Source organism: Anopheles coluzzii, chromosome 3, assembly GCF_943734685.1.
Source record: "Anopheles coluzzii chromosome 3, AcolN3, whole genome shotgun sequence".
Taxonomy (NCBI): domain Eukaryota; kingdom Metazoa; phylum Arthropoda; class Insecta; order Diptera; family Culicidae; genus Anopheles; species Anopheles coluzzii.
In genome coordinates, this window is record NC_064671.1 from 27336624 (window position 1) to 27354180 (window position 17557).

Sequence of the window (17557 nt, forward strand, 5' to 3'; positions counted from 1 at the left end):
GGGGTCGTAGTAAAAACAAGCCGACCAAAGTACAACCAAAGCGAGAGTAGTACGTGGGTTTCGGAGCACAATTCCACTGCGAGTAGCACACTCGAAAGCGGTTCTGTTCCGTTCTGGAGGAACGCGAGCCGTTCTGCTCGCTTCGCGAAATGGAAAAGGTGAAATAGAAGTCACTCGAGTGAGCAGTAGCAGCAGCAGGCTGGTGGAGTGAATGGGAGAGCATTAGGTGAAAAGTGGCGATAGCAAGGAAACAAAAGCCCATAAGAACTGCTGTGCCGTGCAGGTGGTGCTGGGGGGGAGCTGCTTTCCCCGTCGTTTGTTGCAGCGCGTAAGTCGTAATGACGCGAACCGGCGAGAGCAAAACCGCGAACGCCTCGAACTGGTTCTTTGCCCAAAAAAATACACGAGTCAACCTTGCGATTCAGTTTTTTTGTACTTTCCGTTCATGCCATTTTATATCTCTATCTCCCTCTCTATCTTTCGCTCTCTCTCTTCACTCTTATTGCCCTATTCCCCGGCAAAGGGAAAGGTTGATCGTGCCGAACCGTAGGTTTTTGCTGTTCTTGGAGCGATGTAAAGACTGTTGAGAGCGACAACCGGCTTTGGCGTTTTGTCTCTGTGTGTGTCTGTACAGCGGTGTTGGGTCCAACACCGTAAGTAAATAAACCGTGACGACTCAAAATGAAATATAAATACGGGGCAATATAATGTATTCCGTTACTGCATCGGGAATGATAGTCAAACACTTGAGCACCGGGAATGTGTAATCGGCCACCATCTTCCCGCCCCGTGTTCCGTGTCTCGTGGTGGACAAGAGCATCGTGTTGAACATTTTGAGTATCTTGGAAGTGAGGAGGCTCCAGGTCCAAGTGGGCCTGTCCGGCAATGCTCAAATAGCTGTGGCATGTCGTTCCTTGGCCGCATGCCCTGCACTAGAGATGATGACGGTGTTTGCGGTTTTAAAGTTTGGAGTTCCCTGGGACCCTTTGGAATTCGCAGGCATCCCACCCTCTCCACGGGTTTGTCGATCGATCTTTGCGAAAACTGGAGGAATTATTCCCGCAAACGAGAAGGTGTTCTTTTGCATACAGTTCTTATCTAGCAAGCAGACTCCCGGGGAGTGGATGTGTGTGTGTGTGTAATCCAAGGTGCTTGGAGATTAAGCTTACCCAGTGAGACGAAACTTTACGTAACTTTTGTCGGAACGGATCTTCGGAGGTGTGGTGTGAAGGAGAATCAAGAGATACACAAAAACCGAAGGACAAAGTCGTCCCCTCGCGCGCCGGTTGTGTTGCATCACTCGACGGCTAATGCTGTAAAGGCGAAATATTACACCGCCTCATGATTACAATTGTCCCTGGCAGTGCTCCAGCTGGCGGCAGCGATGCACGAGCCAAGAATGGAGCGATTACCACCCCACTATGCTTCAGTTAAAGTAATGCGCTTCCTCGTTTGGCATTTACTTCCATGCTCACGTACCCCAGGTGCTGGCAGCATTACTGCTGCTGATGATGCTGCCGCTGTCTGCTTAAAAGCCCGCCCGCGTTCAGGACAATAACTAACACGTTCTTCTCTTTTTTTTCTTTCTTCTACTCCCTCTCCCCCAACAGATTGACGGTCACGACTCGGGCACCGAGTCGGACGGTGACCTGGAGCAGGAAGACGACCTGATACAGGAGCACGAGATGGAGCTAAGTAAGTAGTTGCAGCGTCGGTGCTTTTTTTTACATCATTGTTTTTTCCCCCGCCTCTCGCCTTCTTATTCTCTCTCTTTCTCTCTTTGATCGTCCCTGTGTGAAAATTCCCTCCAACTACCGTCGTGTGTAGGGGCGGCAGACACACCAGGCAGCATCAAACTTTTCTGGTCCGGTTTAAGTTGCTTCAGTTTTACGACGACTGCAACGTTTTGTCGTAGCGTGCCCCGTTTCCGTTTGCTTTGCTCCGGGGGAGGAGGAGAAAAGCTCTGGCAGGCTTTTGGCCCCGTCGTTTGTGTGCCGCTTTGTGAGTGTGTCCTTTGGCGTAACTTTGCCCGGCACATTTTTATGGCACGTGCTTGGGAATACAATTTGGCAGGATGTAATAAGGCGCATGAATTGTATGTGCCTTGCCGTACAAACCCCAAAAGAAAATTTCTCCACCAAGGGAAGGGTGCTTTGTAAGGTGTACTGTTGGCTTTTGGGGAGGTAATGTTAGCAAAAAAGAAAAAAAAAACCGTCAGTAATATGTAATTTTGAAATTTATGCATCCAAGCAGCAGGGAAGAACGATGAAAAGTATGAGCCATTTCGCTAGGGACGTGATTCTCGACTGTAAAGGTGAATATAGATGTGATTAGGATTTTTGTTTGTTTGTTTGACTCGTTGCTGATGGCTCTGTTTTTTTTCTTCTATTTTTGATTCGAGCTTTCAGTATGCTAACAGAACTATTTGGATGATACAAATTTGCACCGGCGAAACAAGGCTAGACGGGGCATAATTAACGTTCCGCTAACATATGAATGGCTTAGGACGATTTGGAAATCATTATTCTGTTTTTATTTGGTCTGTGACACATCATAAAAAGTGTTAATTTTGTTACGGTGGGTTAAACTTGTCACTAATATGATTACCAAACCATGCCTGTGCTTGGTTTGAATGTGGTGTGATTCGACCGGATGATACGAGGCACCGTTTTGGTTTTTGTGCCAGTCATTGTGATAATGATGCGTTTGCCAGTAAAATTCCCATTAAAAAAAACGTGGGTCAATGAGATTCTGATGTTACCACTAACCTGCAAAATAAATCTTGTTAGTTTGTCAGACAAAAAAAGACAACCCCACATCTCACGACTACCGACTAAACAGTTGGCTCGCGATGTTTTGTGACACGAACAAAACACGCTCTGTCGATAAAAAGTGCTGACCGAAAACTCTAGCAAAATCATCCTCCACGTCACAAGGGGTGTGGCGGTTTAGGCTGTTACCACAAAATTGCCTGCGCCCGGTATGAGCACACGTCGTCGCGGCTGTTCGGCATTGGGTTGGCCTATACCGCCACACGTTGAAATTGCACACTTGCTGAGCTGCATCTGCATCAGCTGTGTCCCAAAAGAGGCCAAAAGAGTGCCACTTTTGTTACGCCACCATGGTGCCGAACAGGAGGGAAAGGGAATGGGTCCGGGGAAGTAAAACGATACAAACCAAAACAAAAAGCATGCCACTTTTGCTGAGGCTTCAAGGCGGAAGATCCATGCCCCCGGTTGGCGCGTGTGAATTACTCTTGCTCTAGGCAGCGAGCGCCACACTCTCGAGGCCTTCTAACGGTGTCAGAGTTTTGGGTTGATTCTTTTCCAATGGGCCTTTATTTACCCTTTTCAGTGAACCACTCGAAATTGAATGAGACAAATGGAACGGGGGAGCGATAGTGTTGTTGGCGATGGAATTGTGGTGAATTGAAAGAAGTAGATATTATTTGCAATCATTTGCAGTTATTTTTAACGAGCCAGCACGCCAGTGCTGTCGTCGTCGTTGTTTTGCGGGAGTTTTTTTCAAATGGAATGGCTTTGCATCAACTGACACTGCGCCAAATGCTGCGTCACCCACACTGCGCTCGTGGATTGTGCGAAATCGCTAGCTTGCTCAAATTTTGACGCTCTCAAAAGTGTTGGATAATTTGGTATAGCAGCTGATGATATTTAGTGGAGCGGGGTCATGTTTTGTTAGCGGTTGTGCAAATGTGCAAACACTACACGTGATTCAGACGCTCGTGTGATGTGGATAGGCTTTAGTTAGTAACTGTACTAGAAGGTCAATGGCAAGATGCGTTAATTGTTCAATTCGAATCGAAATAGGTTGTTAAGATTAAATCCCGCTATCTGTTTAGGATTTGATCTTAATGTCCTTATCATGCGCATTCTCTTTCGACTTACCGTTGAATTTGAGAGGAGCTAGTTTCTAGTTTATTAGATATAGATCTGAACAACTATAGAAGTATTCATCATTTCTTGGAGCATAGCACTGGCAGATTTCTGAATTTTGGATAACCCGCCTCATATCAGTACCTATTGAATGGGCTCAAAAGATCTAAAGGGTTAGACTGTCCGATTGTGTGGAATATCTGATTAGTCTTGGAAGCCTTGTCTGGGAGCTCTTTTACCCTCTTTTATCTTTTTTACTGGATACTTCTTAGTACCATCATGCATTTTGATGTTGAGTTTATCAATTTGGGGTTTTACAAGGAACATGGAGCTGGTAGTTGAAGATAATTAGTCATTGTTCAATCAATATTTTAGATCAGTGTACTGAAATTGATGGAATTGACGATAATTGAGCGTTGTGTGTATTGCCAAATAGTATTTAAAAAATCGTTTGTAAAGAATGAAGCATCTCACATCCGGTTTGATTTGCGTCTTCAGTAGCAAACGGATATTTGAACGAGTATCATTTCTTTCATAAACAGCACACGTGTTCTGGAACTTCTGGAAAGGAAACGAATTGTACAATCGTATACGTACATTCTTGTGTTGGTCTCACATGTTTGGTTCTTCGAACCGGATTTGACCAGGGTTATAACATGTTTATGACATTGTTTTTCAGTGTTTAATCTTTCTTGAAGAAAAATATACAAAATATATAATGGAAACCTTTTTTGGAGTGTTGAAATATTGTTAGTATTCAAAAATTAAACTTCACGTAAAATACTAGTTGGAATCGTAAAAAAAAGTTATTGCGAAAAATATCAAATAACTTCTGTTTACTGCCATCCTCAAACTATCTTCGGTCCAGTTTGTGACATTGAAATTGCGTGACAGTGGCCAAGTGGAAGGATTTACTCGTTGCATAACACCCATTCCAGAGAGACTGCTCGTACGAACTCGGACTGCAATTTGGCACTTACTGTTTAATAAATCGAGCATTCCGGGGGATACTCTAACATGCAACAAGGAGACGCGCATGTCCTGCTGGTTTTGTCCACTAGAAATGTAAAATTCATTCCCTCTCAACTTCTCAGCGTCGCATGACGCAGCTGTCATAAAAACGTGCACGAAAAATGGTGCTCTTTTCAAAGTTTTGTAGGATCAGAGCTCTGCAAAGCGCCAATACGCTTCGGTCATTTTTGTGGCTGTGTGTGGGAAGTTTCCATTGCACGCGGGGTTTTGCGAACAACACATCTTCCCCCCCCCCCCTCGAACCTTACTAACTTAGGACCGGGGCGACTCTGCAGTCCGAGCAGTCTGCTCTCAAAATTATTAACCTTCTTCCGCCAGGGCTGCCTCCCCGCAATCAGCCCGCCCGCTGGCGCAATCTCCACTTCACAAACACTCACGAGCGCCGGCAGCCCCCAACGGCGCGGCGCCTCAATAAACAAACTCATCTTGGCGGTAATTGTTGCTAATGGTTGGCGAAACAATTTGTGCTTCGGACCGCTTCCCCATTTTCCCCCAGCAGCAGCGGCAGCATCAGTATATCCCCCAACTGGTGGGGCTTCTTAACGGAAGCGTGAAAATTGCAATGCAGTACGCCATTTCTCTTTTGGAGCGTGGTGAATGAACGAGGAGGTGAGGGCTGTGGAACGGGGGCATCAGAATCTCCCGTACCGGCCAACTGTCCCCGGATGTGTTTGACATTCAGCGGAAAATCGTTGGGAAACCCTCTTGCGCAGTCGTTCCGCTGTGAGGTTCTCGCTGCCGCCCCCCCCCCCCCCCCCCCCCCGGCCTTTTCCGATAGGCGCCAACGGGTCGAGTGAGTTTGAAGTTGATTTGCTGCAATTAAAGCAAACGTCCAAAACACACACACACACATCCAGTGGCACACACACACACATACGCTAACAATTTCTGCCCAGTGTATCTGGCTGTGGCCATTCCGAAGGCTGGGATGGGGATGATTACAGCTGCAGTAGCAGCAGCAGTGCCTAAGCTTGCTTTCTAAGACTCTCTGTCCGCCCCGAGGGAGCTTGTGTGGTCAAGCTGTGTGTCGATATGTGTGTGTGTCTGTGTGAAAAATCTCTTTTCCGGGCAGTTCCGCTCAAGACTAAAAAGGCAAGGAAAGTAGCGAATGTTTGTTCCAACGGCTGGGGCAGGCAACTTCTTCGAAAAGTCGCCATGGTTTTCATCACGAAGGATCTCCCGTCAGCAGAGGCAGTGTGCGCTTATATGTGTCCAGCATTTTGTGACGCCTTTGTTGCCTTTGTCGTTAGCCTTTGCTAAAAGAAACGGAAGCAGAAAACCGTTTGTTCGTAATTAAGATTTGTGTACGCGAGCTGTGGCCGCCGTAGTTGGGCCGGCGGGCACTATGTGCTGTGTCTGTTTCCGGTGGCAATCCTGGCTGGCAGTGTGAGGCTGAGACTGTGTGTGTCTGTGTGTGCAGTCCAGAATAAAGATTTCTTACGCCGCCGCCCCGTTTCACACAGACAGTGTGTCGAGAGTGTTAGCATGCGTTGGCGAAAGGAAAATGCCACATTTTCATTGCCCCATCGTACGAACTGCTGCTGAGGAAATAGAAACGGTCCACGGTCGGTGGCACACGCTTGTAGCGCACAATTTGTTTAGCGTCCTGTGCTGCCCCGTGCTACCCCGTGTTGTCCGGTACCACAGTTTGCGCCTGTGATCGTTTCCCGTTTTTGCTTGGGTTGAACAACGAAAAAAAAAGAAACATACAGAAGGTGTGGAAGGAATTCTACCCTTAACGATGAGGGAAAAACTGAGCGCACTTTGAGTGTACGAAGAAGGAAGAAAACACGCGAGAGGTGAGGACGCAGATCGCATTCTTTTGACTGTGAAATAACTCCCTTTAATTATGATATATTTTCCTCTTTACGGTTGCGAAGGTGTTTTCCAAGAAAATAATCCTTTTCCATCCGTTGTCCTCGCCGTCTCGCCGTTGTCGTCGTCGCTCGGTACCTCGGTGCGCTGTGTGTTGGGGCCTGTCTGTATTTGGGGCCCGAGAAACCGTGTGCGTTGCGAAGGCAGTGCCGGTGCTGAAGCGCTGGAAATGGATTTTTCATTGTAGCAGAACAAATGGCTGTGTGGGTTGGGTAGTATTTTATACCGAGCAAGAGTGTACCGGTAGCAGCAGTAGCAGCAACAGCAACCAGGAGGAGGAGACAGCAGTAAAAGCCTTTTGTTAGCCTTCAGCATACTCCGAGCAAGTAGCGAAATGCGGCTCACGGGTTGGCTGGCAGGTGGGACTTCTACTACTTCTTTTAATTTGTCATCTGTAGAGTATCCTTTGCTGCCCTCGCTCTCTCTCTCTCGCCGCTGAATTGTGATCCCTCGTTAAGTACACCGTTTACTTTGGCCCGACTACCGCCCCATTATACCTTTCGCTGGGCCCGAGTAGCATTCCGATCAGTGCGTGTGCATCGATTGTACGCAGCAGCGGCAGAGACACGACAGGTTTACGGATTAAAAGACATTTCGGTTGTTGTTGTGTAAAAAGGCTATATAGCCTTTTGTTTTACAGCACTTACCTTACCAGCAAAGATGATGGGTAGATGTAGGCAGACAGCTCCACTGGGGAGGCAGCTAAGCGGAAGGAAAAGGGTTTTGGTTGAAAGAATGATATTCTCTCAAAAGCTCCCCTTTCCCCGTGAGCCCTAATGATTCTCGTTGCCTTTTTTTTGCTTTTGTTTCTTCGGGGTAGGTTACCGGTTTTTGTTTTCTGGAAAAATACTGTGAAGCTATAGTCGGGTGGGGATAGAACCTTGAAAGGACACTCGAAGGACAACCGGTACCGAAAACGGACCGACGGGGTGTGTTGCCGGATGACTGACTTACTCTCTCCGCCCCCTTGCGGCCCCACCGAAAAACGACGGTTCAAATCATATCATTAGGCGCACAAGGAAGGTCGAGGATGGAAGAAGTGTATATCTTTTTGTCTGTATTTTTGCTTTTGCAGCGACGGGTGATTTGCTATTATGGGTACCATAATCCGCAATGCAATATAGTTGAAATTAATGGCCGCCGGAGCAAAGGGTAAAACCCGGCTCCCTTGCAAATCGCATCTCATTTTTATTACATTTTATTACAACACACAACAGTTCGTCCTCGGTGTAGGTATACGCTTCTCTAATGCTGTGCTGGCCCGGGGGTTGACGTCCTTTTCTAACTGCTCTAGGGCAGGTGGTATATTCAAAATTGTTGTGGAAAAGGTAAAAATGTAGGAAGGAGAGGCATTTAAAAAACGGTAACTTTAAGGTTGCACGTTTAAGAAGGGTTTCGGGTGCTAATGATGATCATGATCGATTTGGAGAAGGAGATAAAGTTATGATATATAAACATTGTTTTTACACCTAACTTAATCGCCAAATCAGGTGAATGAGCACAATCAACTTCGTGCTTTTGCAACATGCGTTCTCTACTTTGCATTGACGAGTGTTTATGATTGTGCGTTTGCTTGCAAATACCTTTACGCAAAGGCGCGTGTTTGTTTCCTCGACTGCTTCTCGAGCCGCGTGTACGACGCGTAGTCTTTAGTGTGCGCAACAAGCAAACGATGCAAATAGAAGGATTGATTCGATTGCTTTGCCGGCAGGTAGGATATTAATAGAACTCTACCGGATGGGAGGAAGTAGGCTGTTGGTAGGTGTTCTTATTTGTGCTGATTAGTGCATGATGTAACGCGATCGTTGCGTTTGAGTGCTCTCTTTTCTGGCGCGATAATGGGTGAGCGTGTTTAGCAAATATTTAGATACATTCAGTTGATTGCAGGGCGAGTTGTAGTATGAAAACATGTGGACTCTTTGGGATTGTATGAAATACAACCAACAGGGACGTTAATTGGCCAACTTAATTATTGAATGCAACTTGAATTTTATGTGTTTGAACTAGTGATGGGTAACTTTAGCAAGCTTCTACTCAGATCCTACTCCAATAATTTCGGAACCGACTCCGGGAGGTAGGTCCGCTCAGCATTATCCGGAGTCGTTTGGAATCGTATGGAGCTGTTTTGAATCGCCCTGAGTCGTCCGGAGTCGCCTGGAGTTTATCGGAGTATCTCGGAGTAGCCCGGAGTGGGAGTCGTCCGTAGTCGTCCGGAGTCGTTCGGGGTCTCCCAGAGTCGGAGTCATCCGGAGTCGTACGTAGTCGTCCGTAGTCGTCCGTAGTCGTCCGGAGTCGTCTGGAGTAATCCGGAGTCGTTAGGAGTCGTCCGGAATTGCCCAGAGTCGTCCGAAGTCGTCTGGAAGTCGGAATCGTGCTAACAATAGGGGGATTCGGATCGGAGTCGTGGGTACGCTCCAGAGAGCACATCTCTAGTTTGAACAATCTAGACATAAAAAAATGTTATGTAGCTCTAACACATCACAGATCAAATTGAAACAATTTTGATCTTGCTAAAAGTATTGTTTCTTTTTAGTAGTCTAACAATGACCCTGGTTCCACGTTAGCCGACATACAGATTTGTAGATGTATGTAATGGACTCCCAATTACTTAACTCCGATAGTATATCTGATACTTACTGTCAATTTTCAATGTAACACACTCAAATCAATAAAAATGTAACCAGTATTTCTGATGTCCAGATAATCAGATGACAGTAAATTTATAAGATTGGATTTATTCTTACATTACTCTTCCTCAAATTTGTATTTGCATTTACCAAATCTTCGTAAAACTGCATCACTTATGATCTTACAAGACCGGCAATTCAGTTCCTAATCATTGGATTTACTTACGTTCAATCTCCTCATCAATTTGGTAGGTTTGCTCTGCTCTGCTACCACGATTTTTAGGAAAGGTTTACTTATTATATTTGACTTTTTATAAGACATCATAAAACCTAAAAGACATTAAAGTTGAAACACTTTTACTAAAATACCTATTCCTTACCAAAAACGTCTTCGCCATATCCTTTCTGTGGGACCTATTATGACAACTTCTAACTGAGGAAAATCGAAATAAGACGTACCATGAGGATGTTCACACGAGCAAAGCGTGTGGCTCTAAAGCAATTCTCTCGCTCTCTGTGAGCATTACCATCACAAAAGGAATGAAAAATCCACCAAGAAAGGAGCGCACATTTACGCTAAGAAAAACACTACAATTTCTCTGACGCACGCCAGCGACCACCATCACCGCTACCAGGTCTCACACACCTCCTCGTCACAACCGTGACCGTGGCCCCGGCTATGGGGCACCCCGGCCATCCATCCAACGGTAACCTCCGTGTAAAAGGGCGTACGATCGTAAAAAGGAGCACTCATAGTTCGGTGGGAGCTTGCCGTGTGTTGTACCCTATTTTTTTTTTTGTATTAAAAGTACTACACCTGACCACTCTGCTCTGGTATACCAGATCGTGCTGAGTGGTGGCACTCGCCGCCACACTCGCAGGCCCGAGCTGAGTGACGCGAGTTACCGCGCAGTGTGTTAGAGATGCCAACACCAAAGTTCATTGATAGTGTGTGGCCGGTTGTGTGAGAGGCTGGGGTCGGTGTTGTACAACAACCCCCACGACGGGGTTGTTTTTTGCTGGCGGAATTGGGAGTGGGGGGACGGGGGAGCTGTGCTCGAAGGTTGCCCCTCACCCCTACACCCTGTTTCCTACGATGCTGTGAACCTCACGAGAGAGCGTGTGCCTCGGCTGCAGTGAGAGCGCACCGTGGAAGCGTCTAAGCAAAAACTACTCTTTATGCATGAGCGTCGTCCGTACACCGGAGAGAGCGGAGTGTGGGGGTTCGTGGCGTGAAAGTGTGGTGGAAGAGGAGGAGAAGGGGGAGGAGGAGGGGGTTTGCGATATCGTAAAATTCCTCCGTGCTCGTAGCTGTACGGTCGCGCACCCGGGGGCGCATGCGTCCGCTCGTTCATTCACATTTCTCCACACCGGCTTTTTTGAGGGCAGCGCTCGGTGTGGGAGGGAGCGGAGGCATGTTAGAGGGGGAGGTGGTGGTAAGCTCTGCTACTGCTTTGCCGAAGGTATGGCCGTCGTAGGGCCATTACGATGAAATTATACGCGCAGGCGCAGGTTTTTGGTTTTTGCGAAACGAGACGTTGGGTGCATTAATGGGGAGGGGGGGGGGAATGGAATGGTTAGGGGGGAGGTAGTAATAGGGATTCCCGAAAACCGAAGAAATTGTACACCACATACACATACACACACACACACATAGTCCATTGCCGTACAAGTCCGAATTTCCGTACGTTTCGCAATGCTGCTCTCATTTTTCTCTCTGTCTATTTTATCGTTCTCTCTCTCTCTCGCTCACACGGCCATCTACATCCTGCTGACGCCGTGGAAACGTTGAACGGGAAGCTTGCTTTTATTGGTATTTTCGCGTAATATTATCGTAAACACATTCCTTCGCCCTTAGGTGTCGAAAAGAGGCAGCGCAAAAAGAGAACCTTTCGTGCGGTGTTTGAGAGAGAAAGAATGATTAGGAAAGGAAAAAAAGGTCAAACAAATGTATTCTAGTAGATACACTCACACACATATATAAACACACGCGTACACATACACACGTACGAAGTACACAAACAGCTCGCGATGAGCAAGCACTTTTGTGAAACGATTTGCGAAACCTCCACCCCAGCCCGGACGGGAAGCAGAAGAAAAGGCTTCTTTGCAGCTAGGAAAAGGCGATAGAAAAGAAAACAAAAATTCCTCGTCCCAATCGTCCCCAGCATCTCCTCTCCGTTGGGCAATCGCGTTTCCTGCCGTTGGGTCGGCGGCTAACCTTCAAAACCGATCCCTCCGGCGATGACTCCCGGGTGATGCTGTTTGGAATGGATTTGTTTGCTCGCTCTCTCTCTCTCTCTCTTTGCCTCTTTCCATCTCTCTGGGCTGAGCTTGTGGCATTCAGTGAGGAGTGACCCCCCCCCCCCCCCCAAATCCCCCTCCGAAGTAAGCCAGAACTCTGCCCAACTGCGATTGTTTGTGAATGTGTGTGTGTGTGTTTGTTCATCTAAAAATAGAATTGATATTCCGGGAAGCGGGCAAAGACGCTGGGACGGCGAAAGACATTTACTCTAAAGTTCTCGGTTTTTTTTTTCACAAATTTAAGATTTTCTTTTCGCTCTCTGGGTTACCTCGGTTCAGGTAAATGAACATTACGGTGCAGTGAAGAGATGCTTTTTTTCCCTAAAGATGAATGGTTGGTTTTAAGGTTTTCCGACCTCTTCCATTACTCGTTCCCCCAAAAAAATCTCAACCCGTAATGGTGGGCTTACAATAACAAGCATCATTATCAAGTGTTTGTACTGCGAATGATTCAGGTTACAGCTTTTTTTTCGATTCAGTTACACCGATCAATTGCGAAACGCAGCATATTTTCCACTTATTTTTGTGTGAAGGGCCAGGCGTCTCCATCGAATTTTCTTACGCAACGCAGCAAAACGCAAATAATTTAAAAAAAGTCTTCAGAGAATCTACTTTCGGAAAAAATCTATACACCTTTTTATAAAGTGTAGATTTATTATCAATTTTATGAAATCGAAGCTATTACGCAATTATAGCTTATCAATTATGCAAACTTCTTTTGCTGGAAAATCAAAATAGATAAATTCATTCCTTCCTAATCTCATAATGCTGTTTGAAATATCACTAAACTTAATTAAAATCACTCACCCTATGAGCGCTCGATGTTCGTTTAGCTAAACGATTTAGTGCTGCATCGTTATTAAGCGAGTAATGGAAATTATCTCTCTATGCACGGAACAGAAAGCAAACAAACTCATTGGAAACCATTGCCAGCAGAAGGTAAGGAGGAAAATGGTTTTGAAAAAATAAAAAAAAAAACGAATGAAGACAACCCCAACAAACAAAACCTTTGATCGATCAAATTGAAGCGCAACTAAGCGGCTAATATTTATTACGAATAATTACATTACGACGCTCCTAACCGCCCATACCGAACATCGAATGGCTTCTTCACCATCGGTTCGGTGAGGGCTGTGTGCGCTTTCGCTATAGAATTGTGCACCGGACCCGGAGAACCATCATCACCATGTGTTTTCCTCGGGGGTTTATTTATCGGGGGGATTCCTCGGGGGGAGCATTATTTCGCCCGTTTTGCTTTTAGCGGTTTTGCAGGCAACGGTGGTGACTAAATTATTCAATTAACATCAATTATATGCTTTCGCTTGTTTCGCGTTAGTTGACTTTTTTTTTATCGTTTCTCAACTGCCGCCATCGCCGCCGCACCGCCGATGGTGGTGGTGTCCCGATGTGCATTTTGGTTTGCTCCGCCACCGTTGCTGGGTTAGTAGGAGTGAGCTGTAGTAGTGGAACGCTCGCTCCGTTTCGAGCACTGGAATGGACAGCAGCTGGAATGGAAATTTTATTTTCCACAGCCTTTTTATCGCCGAGCAAACAACACACGGATCCACTTGGGTCTGCTCGGGTCTTTGATCTTCCAACGTGGGAAAGGGACACCACCCAGCACGCCATGGATTGAAGTGTGGAGCGCAACGCTGGCATCCGTTGCACCCTTGCACACCAAACGGCCAGCGATCAGGGTTTGTGCTGTGTGTCTGGGTAATATGGGTCTGGAAAAAGGACATTTGCCATTGCATAATTAAAAGCAACTGTTGTTAAATTCATTCATTTAAGGATTTTGCTGCGGAAAGTTTACGCCGCCACCATTACCGACGTACGAAAGCATATGTATTGGTTTTATTTCATCTTATTTGTTTAAGTAATCTTAGCAGTAGTTTGATTTTTACATCAGGCTTTGATGAAACTTTGATCCTTTTCCTGGTCTGTTTTATATGTTCCCACCATCGATTGCTAGCCGGAAGTTCGATGTTGGGGCGTGTACGGCACACACCATCATCTTGCCCGCCCGCCAGGCTTTTGCCCGATGGGCGGTGTCCTGGCATGGCGTGGAAACTGTTCTGGTCAAGGACTTAACCGAAAGTTAATTAAATTTCCGCCAACTCACTCACACCACCGCTGTGGTTACTCCGGCCGCGGGGATGGGGCGGTAAGACAGGGAAGATTCCCTTTCGGCTGTTATGTATTTTTCTTCCGTCGGTTGGCTTCCAGCACATTCTTTGGCCGAAAACTTCGCTTCGATATTGCGGCTCGGTGGCAATTGCTGCTTTTTGCGACTCGATTCAAGACAAGCTTCAGACGAGTAAACTTTTCCACCGGGTGCGTAAATGTGCCTGTTTGTGTTTGTGTATGCCCGGCAACATATAAGCCGGTAGGGGGAGGAAATAGGAAAATCCTCCTGCTCAAGCATACCTAATGCCCGATTTGGATGTGGTTGTTGTTATTGTTGTTGCTGATCGACAGCGAACGAAAGTTGATTCCCTTGTAAGGTTTTGCCAGCTCAGAGGCGCTTGGCTTGATCCATCGGTGATGCATTGGCGGAGGCTCAGCTTAATGAAGAAGCAAACGGTGCGAAATCTTTATTGGAAAATCCCATTCGGCTTTCTGGTGCGATTTCCAAGCCAAGCTCTCTAAACTGCGTGTCGTCCGGCGCGGCGGCAAAGCGGTAAAAAGTTTATGGGCAAATTTTTATCGCTCCTTTACTCGGCAAAGCTTTCTTCCTGTTCTGCCTGCTGTGGAAAGGTGAACAGAAAAAAAGAAGCTTGGCAAAGATTTGGCCCAGGGTCAAAGATTATCGAGTCGTACTCACGCGAAATTCACGGCTCATAAAAAATATCCACTTTGTGTTGTTTGCGTGTGTCTGTATTTTGTAAGAAACTCTCGTTGTGCGTCAAATAGCTTTAGACATGTTTCTTTTTTATGTTTTCTTGCATGCAAACGAACGTGTGCGTCTTTCCAGAAGCTTCTTTCGCTCTCTCTCTCTCTCTCTCTCTCTCTCTTCGGTCGCGATCGATGGCGCTAGTTGGATGCGATTTTGCTCCGTTTGAAATTTAATGTCAATCCTTAACATCCTTCCAGAGTTTGAGGTAGAGTGGTAATGGTATTGCGGAACGATACCGGCCAAAGGACACGCGTAATTCCATTGACTTGACGGAGGGGGGAGGTCTTTTAGGCGGGGAGGCCCGAACGACAGCCCGAACACCGGGAAGTTTACGGGGACTGATTGACTGGAGAATTACCGGCTGAAAGTTTGATGAGCAAATCAAACTGTAAAATTTGGACCGTCTAATGACAGAACGGCGCTCCCTCCAAATCAGTTTCGTGTGCGCCGCACCCTGGTGACATTGTTGCAGACAGCCGGCACAGACCCGAAAGGGCGCTCGGTGTAGCAGCAAACCCGGCGAGCGAAGGGAAAATGATTGCGCAATCATGCCGAAAGTGAAGCGTTTTGTTTGTTGGTACAATGTTGCCACTAAACGCAACCAGGCTGCAGGATCGAAAGCGGATGTATTCGCTTCATTTGATTATCCGCGGTGAGAGGGACTGGCAAATGTCTGGCAAGGGTATTTGTGAGCAGTGCTTGAAGTTGTTCAATCATTCCTACCGTTCTACCGTAATGAATTTCTTCGAATGGGGGCAGGAACATTTACTTTCGAACAATCTGTTTCCGTTCGGTTTTATATCCATAGTCCCTTACGCTTGGCGCAGGTGGGCGATGATAAATGATGCTAGACGGACGTCAGTCCGTGCTACAATTTAATAATCTATTGGTCGGATTGATTACCTTGGTTGTGTGTTGCACGGGACATTAAGAATAGTGTAGAAGAGGTTTTCATGCAATGCTTTTATTTCGATTCTTCTTGCCTTTTCAAGGATTTCATTAAGAAAATACAAGAATTCATTCATGATACTGTAAAATGTATCTACTAAAGCATCCTAACCCGACAACAACGTTCACGAGAATCGTTCCATTAGCTGACTGAAAGGACGACTTCGAAGTGACTTCCAAGATTTGCAATCAATTTGTTCGTCCCTTTTTATGCAGAAAATTAACGGTAATTGCTTCTTATCTGCCAGCTGATGTAGCTTTCGCATAAGCAGGGGTTGGACACGTTGGAGAAGCTGAAAAGTTTTAAAGAGGTTGAGATAGAAGAAGAATCGGACGTTGTACGCATTCGATTTACGACAGCTCTAGCTAGAAACTTCTAACTCGTTTGCAAATACGAATTCAAATGAAAGGTGGAGTTGAGTGATATTCCAGGCATAAGGGTCCAAAATGTTTCGAAAGGTCTGACAAGAATGTTTATACAAGAGAAAGGATTCCGAATTTAGAGCATCCAGATTAGAAAGATGACATCTGTAGTCAGCACATTGAAATCTGTAATTACTGTACGAGGTTTCTTGCTATCCAAGGTTTGATGATACATCACAAGTCGGTGGCAGCGTTTTTCCACTCATTCAGAACTCATGACTCAAAACATCAAATTATTATAAGTTTGAACTGAATACATTCTATAACAACAACTGGTTAAACCTAGATTCTAGATCTTTGGTGTGGCCGGATCATTCAATAGTAGCTGAACTTGCTCAAATAACGGCCAACAGTTTCATTTTGTTGCTAAACATATTTACTGTTTTTCATATAACAGAAAGATAGTTCTATGGTTCCATAGATTCTAGAACAAACAATGTAGAAATAAATTTCACTTTATCCTCCACAACTTTACAAAACTTTTCCTCCAATCATCGGCCTCGAAACCGATCCGAAACTGAATTTCACACGCATGATTTGTGGATGTGTGTGTGGGTATTTGATGTATGTGCATGCATGTAATCTTATCAGATGGGACGGTATTCTACACTTGACCACCCAATTACATTTGTTGCAAAAGAGATCGCCCCGGTTCCGAAACCATTGCCTGCCGCTCGATTAAGCAATCAATCAAGCGCAAGCCCGTAGGCGTCGAGCAGCGTTTCCTCCGATGCGACCTATCGAGGGTTCGGTTTTATGTTCCTGGTCTATGCATATTTCTTTTCTTTTTGTTTTGTTTGCTGCTATTCCTCCTTGCTGTATATTTTGTTTGCCATTGTCTTGGCAACTTTTGCTCGCACAACCGTAAACTCTCTGACATACGCACCACAGGAGAACGCAGGCAGAAGGAAAGAAACTCCCGAAGACGAGGTTACTGTCTGGCGAAAGACGGGTATTGAAGGATATCGCCCTCTGCCGCCGCTGTTACAATTCATGTCCCTCGGATTATGCAAAACTGTGCCCGCCGCTCCAAGCACGCACACTCTCCCGCTGTAGCTCTCACTTCCCTGGGCGAGTAAGGCGTGGGCGTTAAATTTCTTCTCCCCTTGCCTTCCCGCACAGAAGCGCCACCCCGTAGTCGCCGACGTCGTCGTCGTCGTCTGTCTAATTGGAATAAAATGTGAGCTGATGAAATATGTATGCGTCCACTTTGCCCGCTCCGTCGCGCCCCGGTGCCTCGGTGGTGGTCCTCCGATTTTGGGTCGCTTGTCGTACTGAATGAACCGAAGGTCCTCCCTGGTGTCCTGGCCGGTCCATTAGGGCAACGTATGAGGCAAGCAGACAGTGTTGAGAGGGGAAAAAGAGATTCGCATGAAGGGCGGAGGCTTTCATTCTGTGCTTTTTGAAGTAGTTCCTGGTGGTTGTATCGATGGTGCAGACGGGCTAGTTCCAACCGCAAAACACAAAGAGACATAAGGTTGAAGTCAACCACAGGAGGGGATGGGTGGCTTTTTTGCCATCCCGGTACAGAACAACGACTTCCGACAACGGACAACAAA

At 46.2% G+C, this 17557-nt stretch overlaps 1 protein-coding gene across 7 annotated transcripts in view; it reads left to right on the forward strand.

The window, feature by feature from the left end:
• The window catches only part of LOC120956627 (protein disconnected), a 66453-nt gene that overhangs the window by 26906 nt on the left and 21990 nt on the right, over window positions 1-17557 (forward strand). For all 7 annotated transcript variants that reach the window (XM_040378256.2, XM_040378257.2, XM_040378259.2 and 4 more), the window contains one exon: window positions 1611-1695. In XM_040378256.2, the coding sequence (XP_040234190.2) occupies window positions 1611-1695 (85 nt within the window). The remainder of the gene's footprint in view (window positions 1-1610; window positions 1696-17557) is intronic.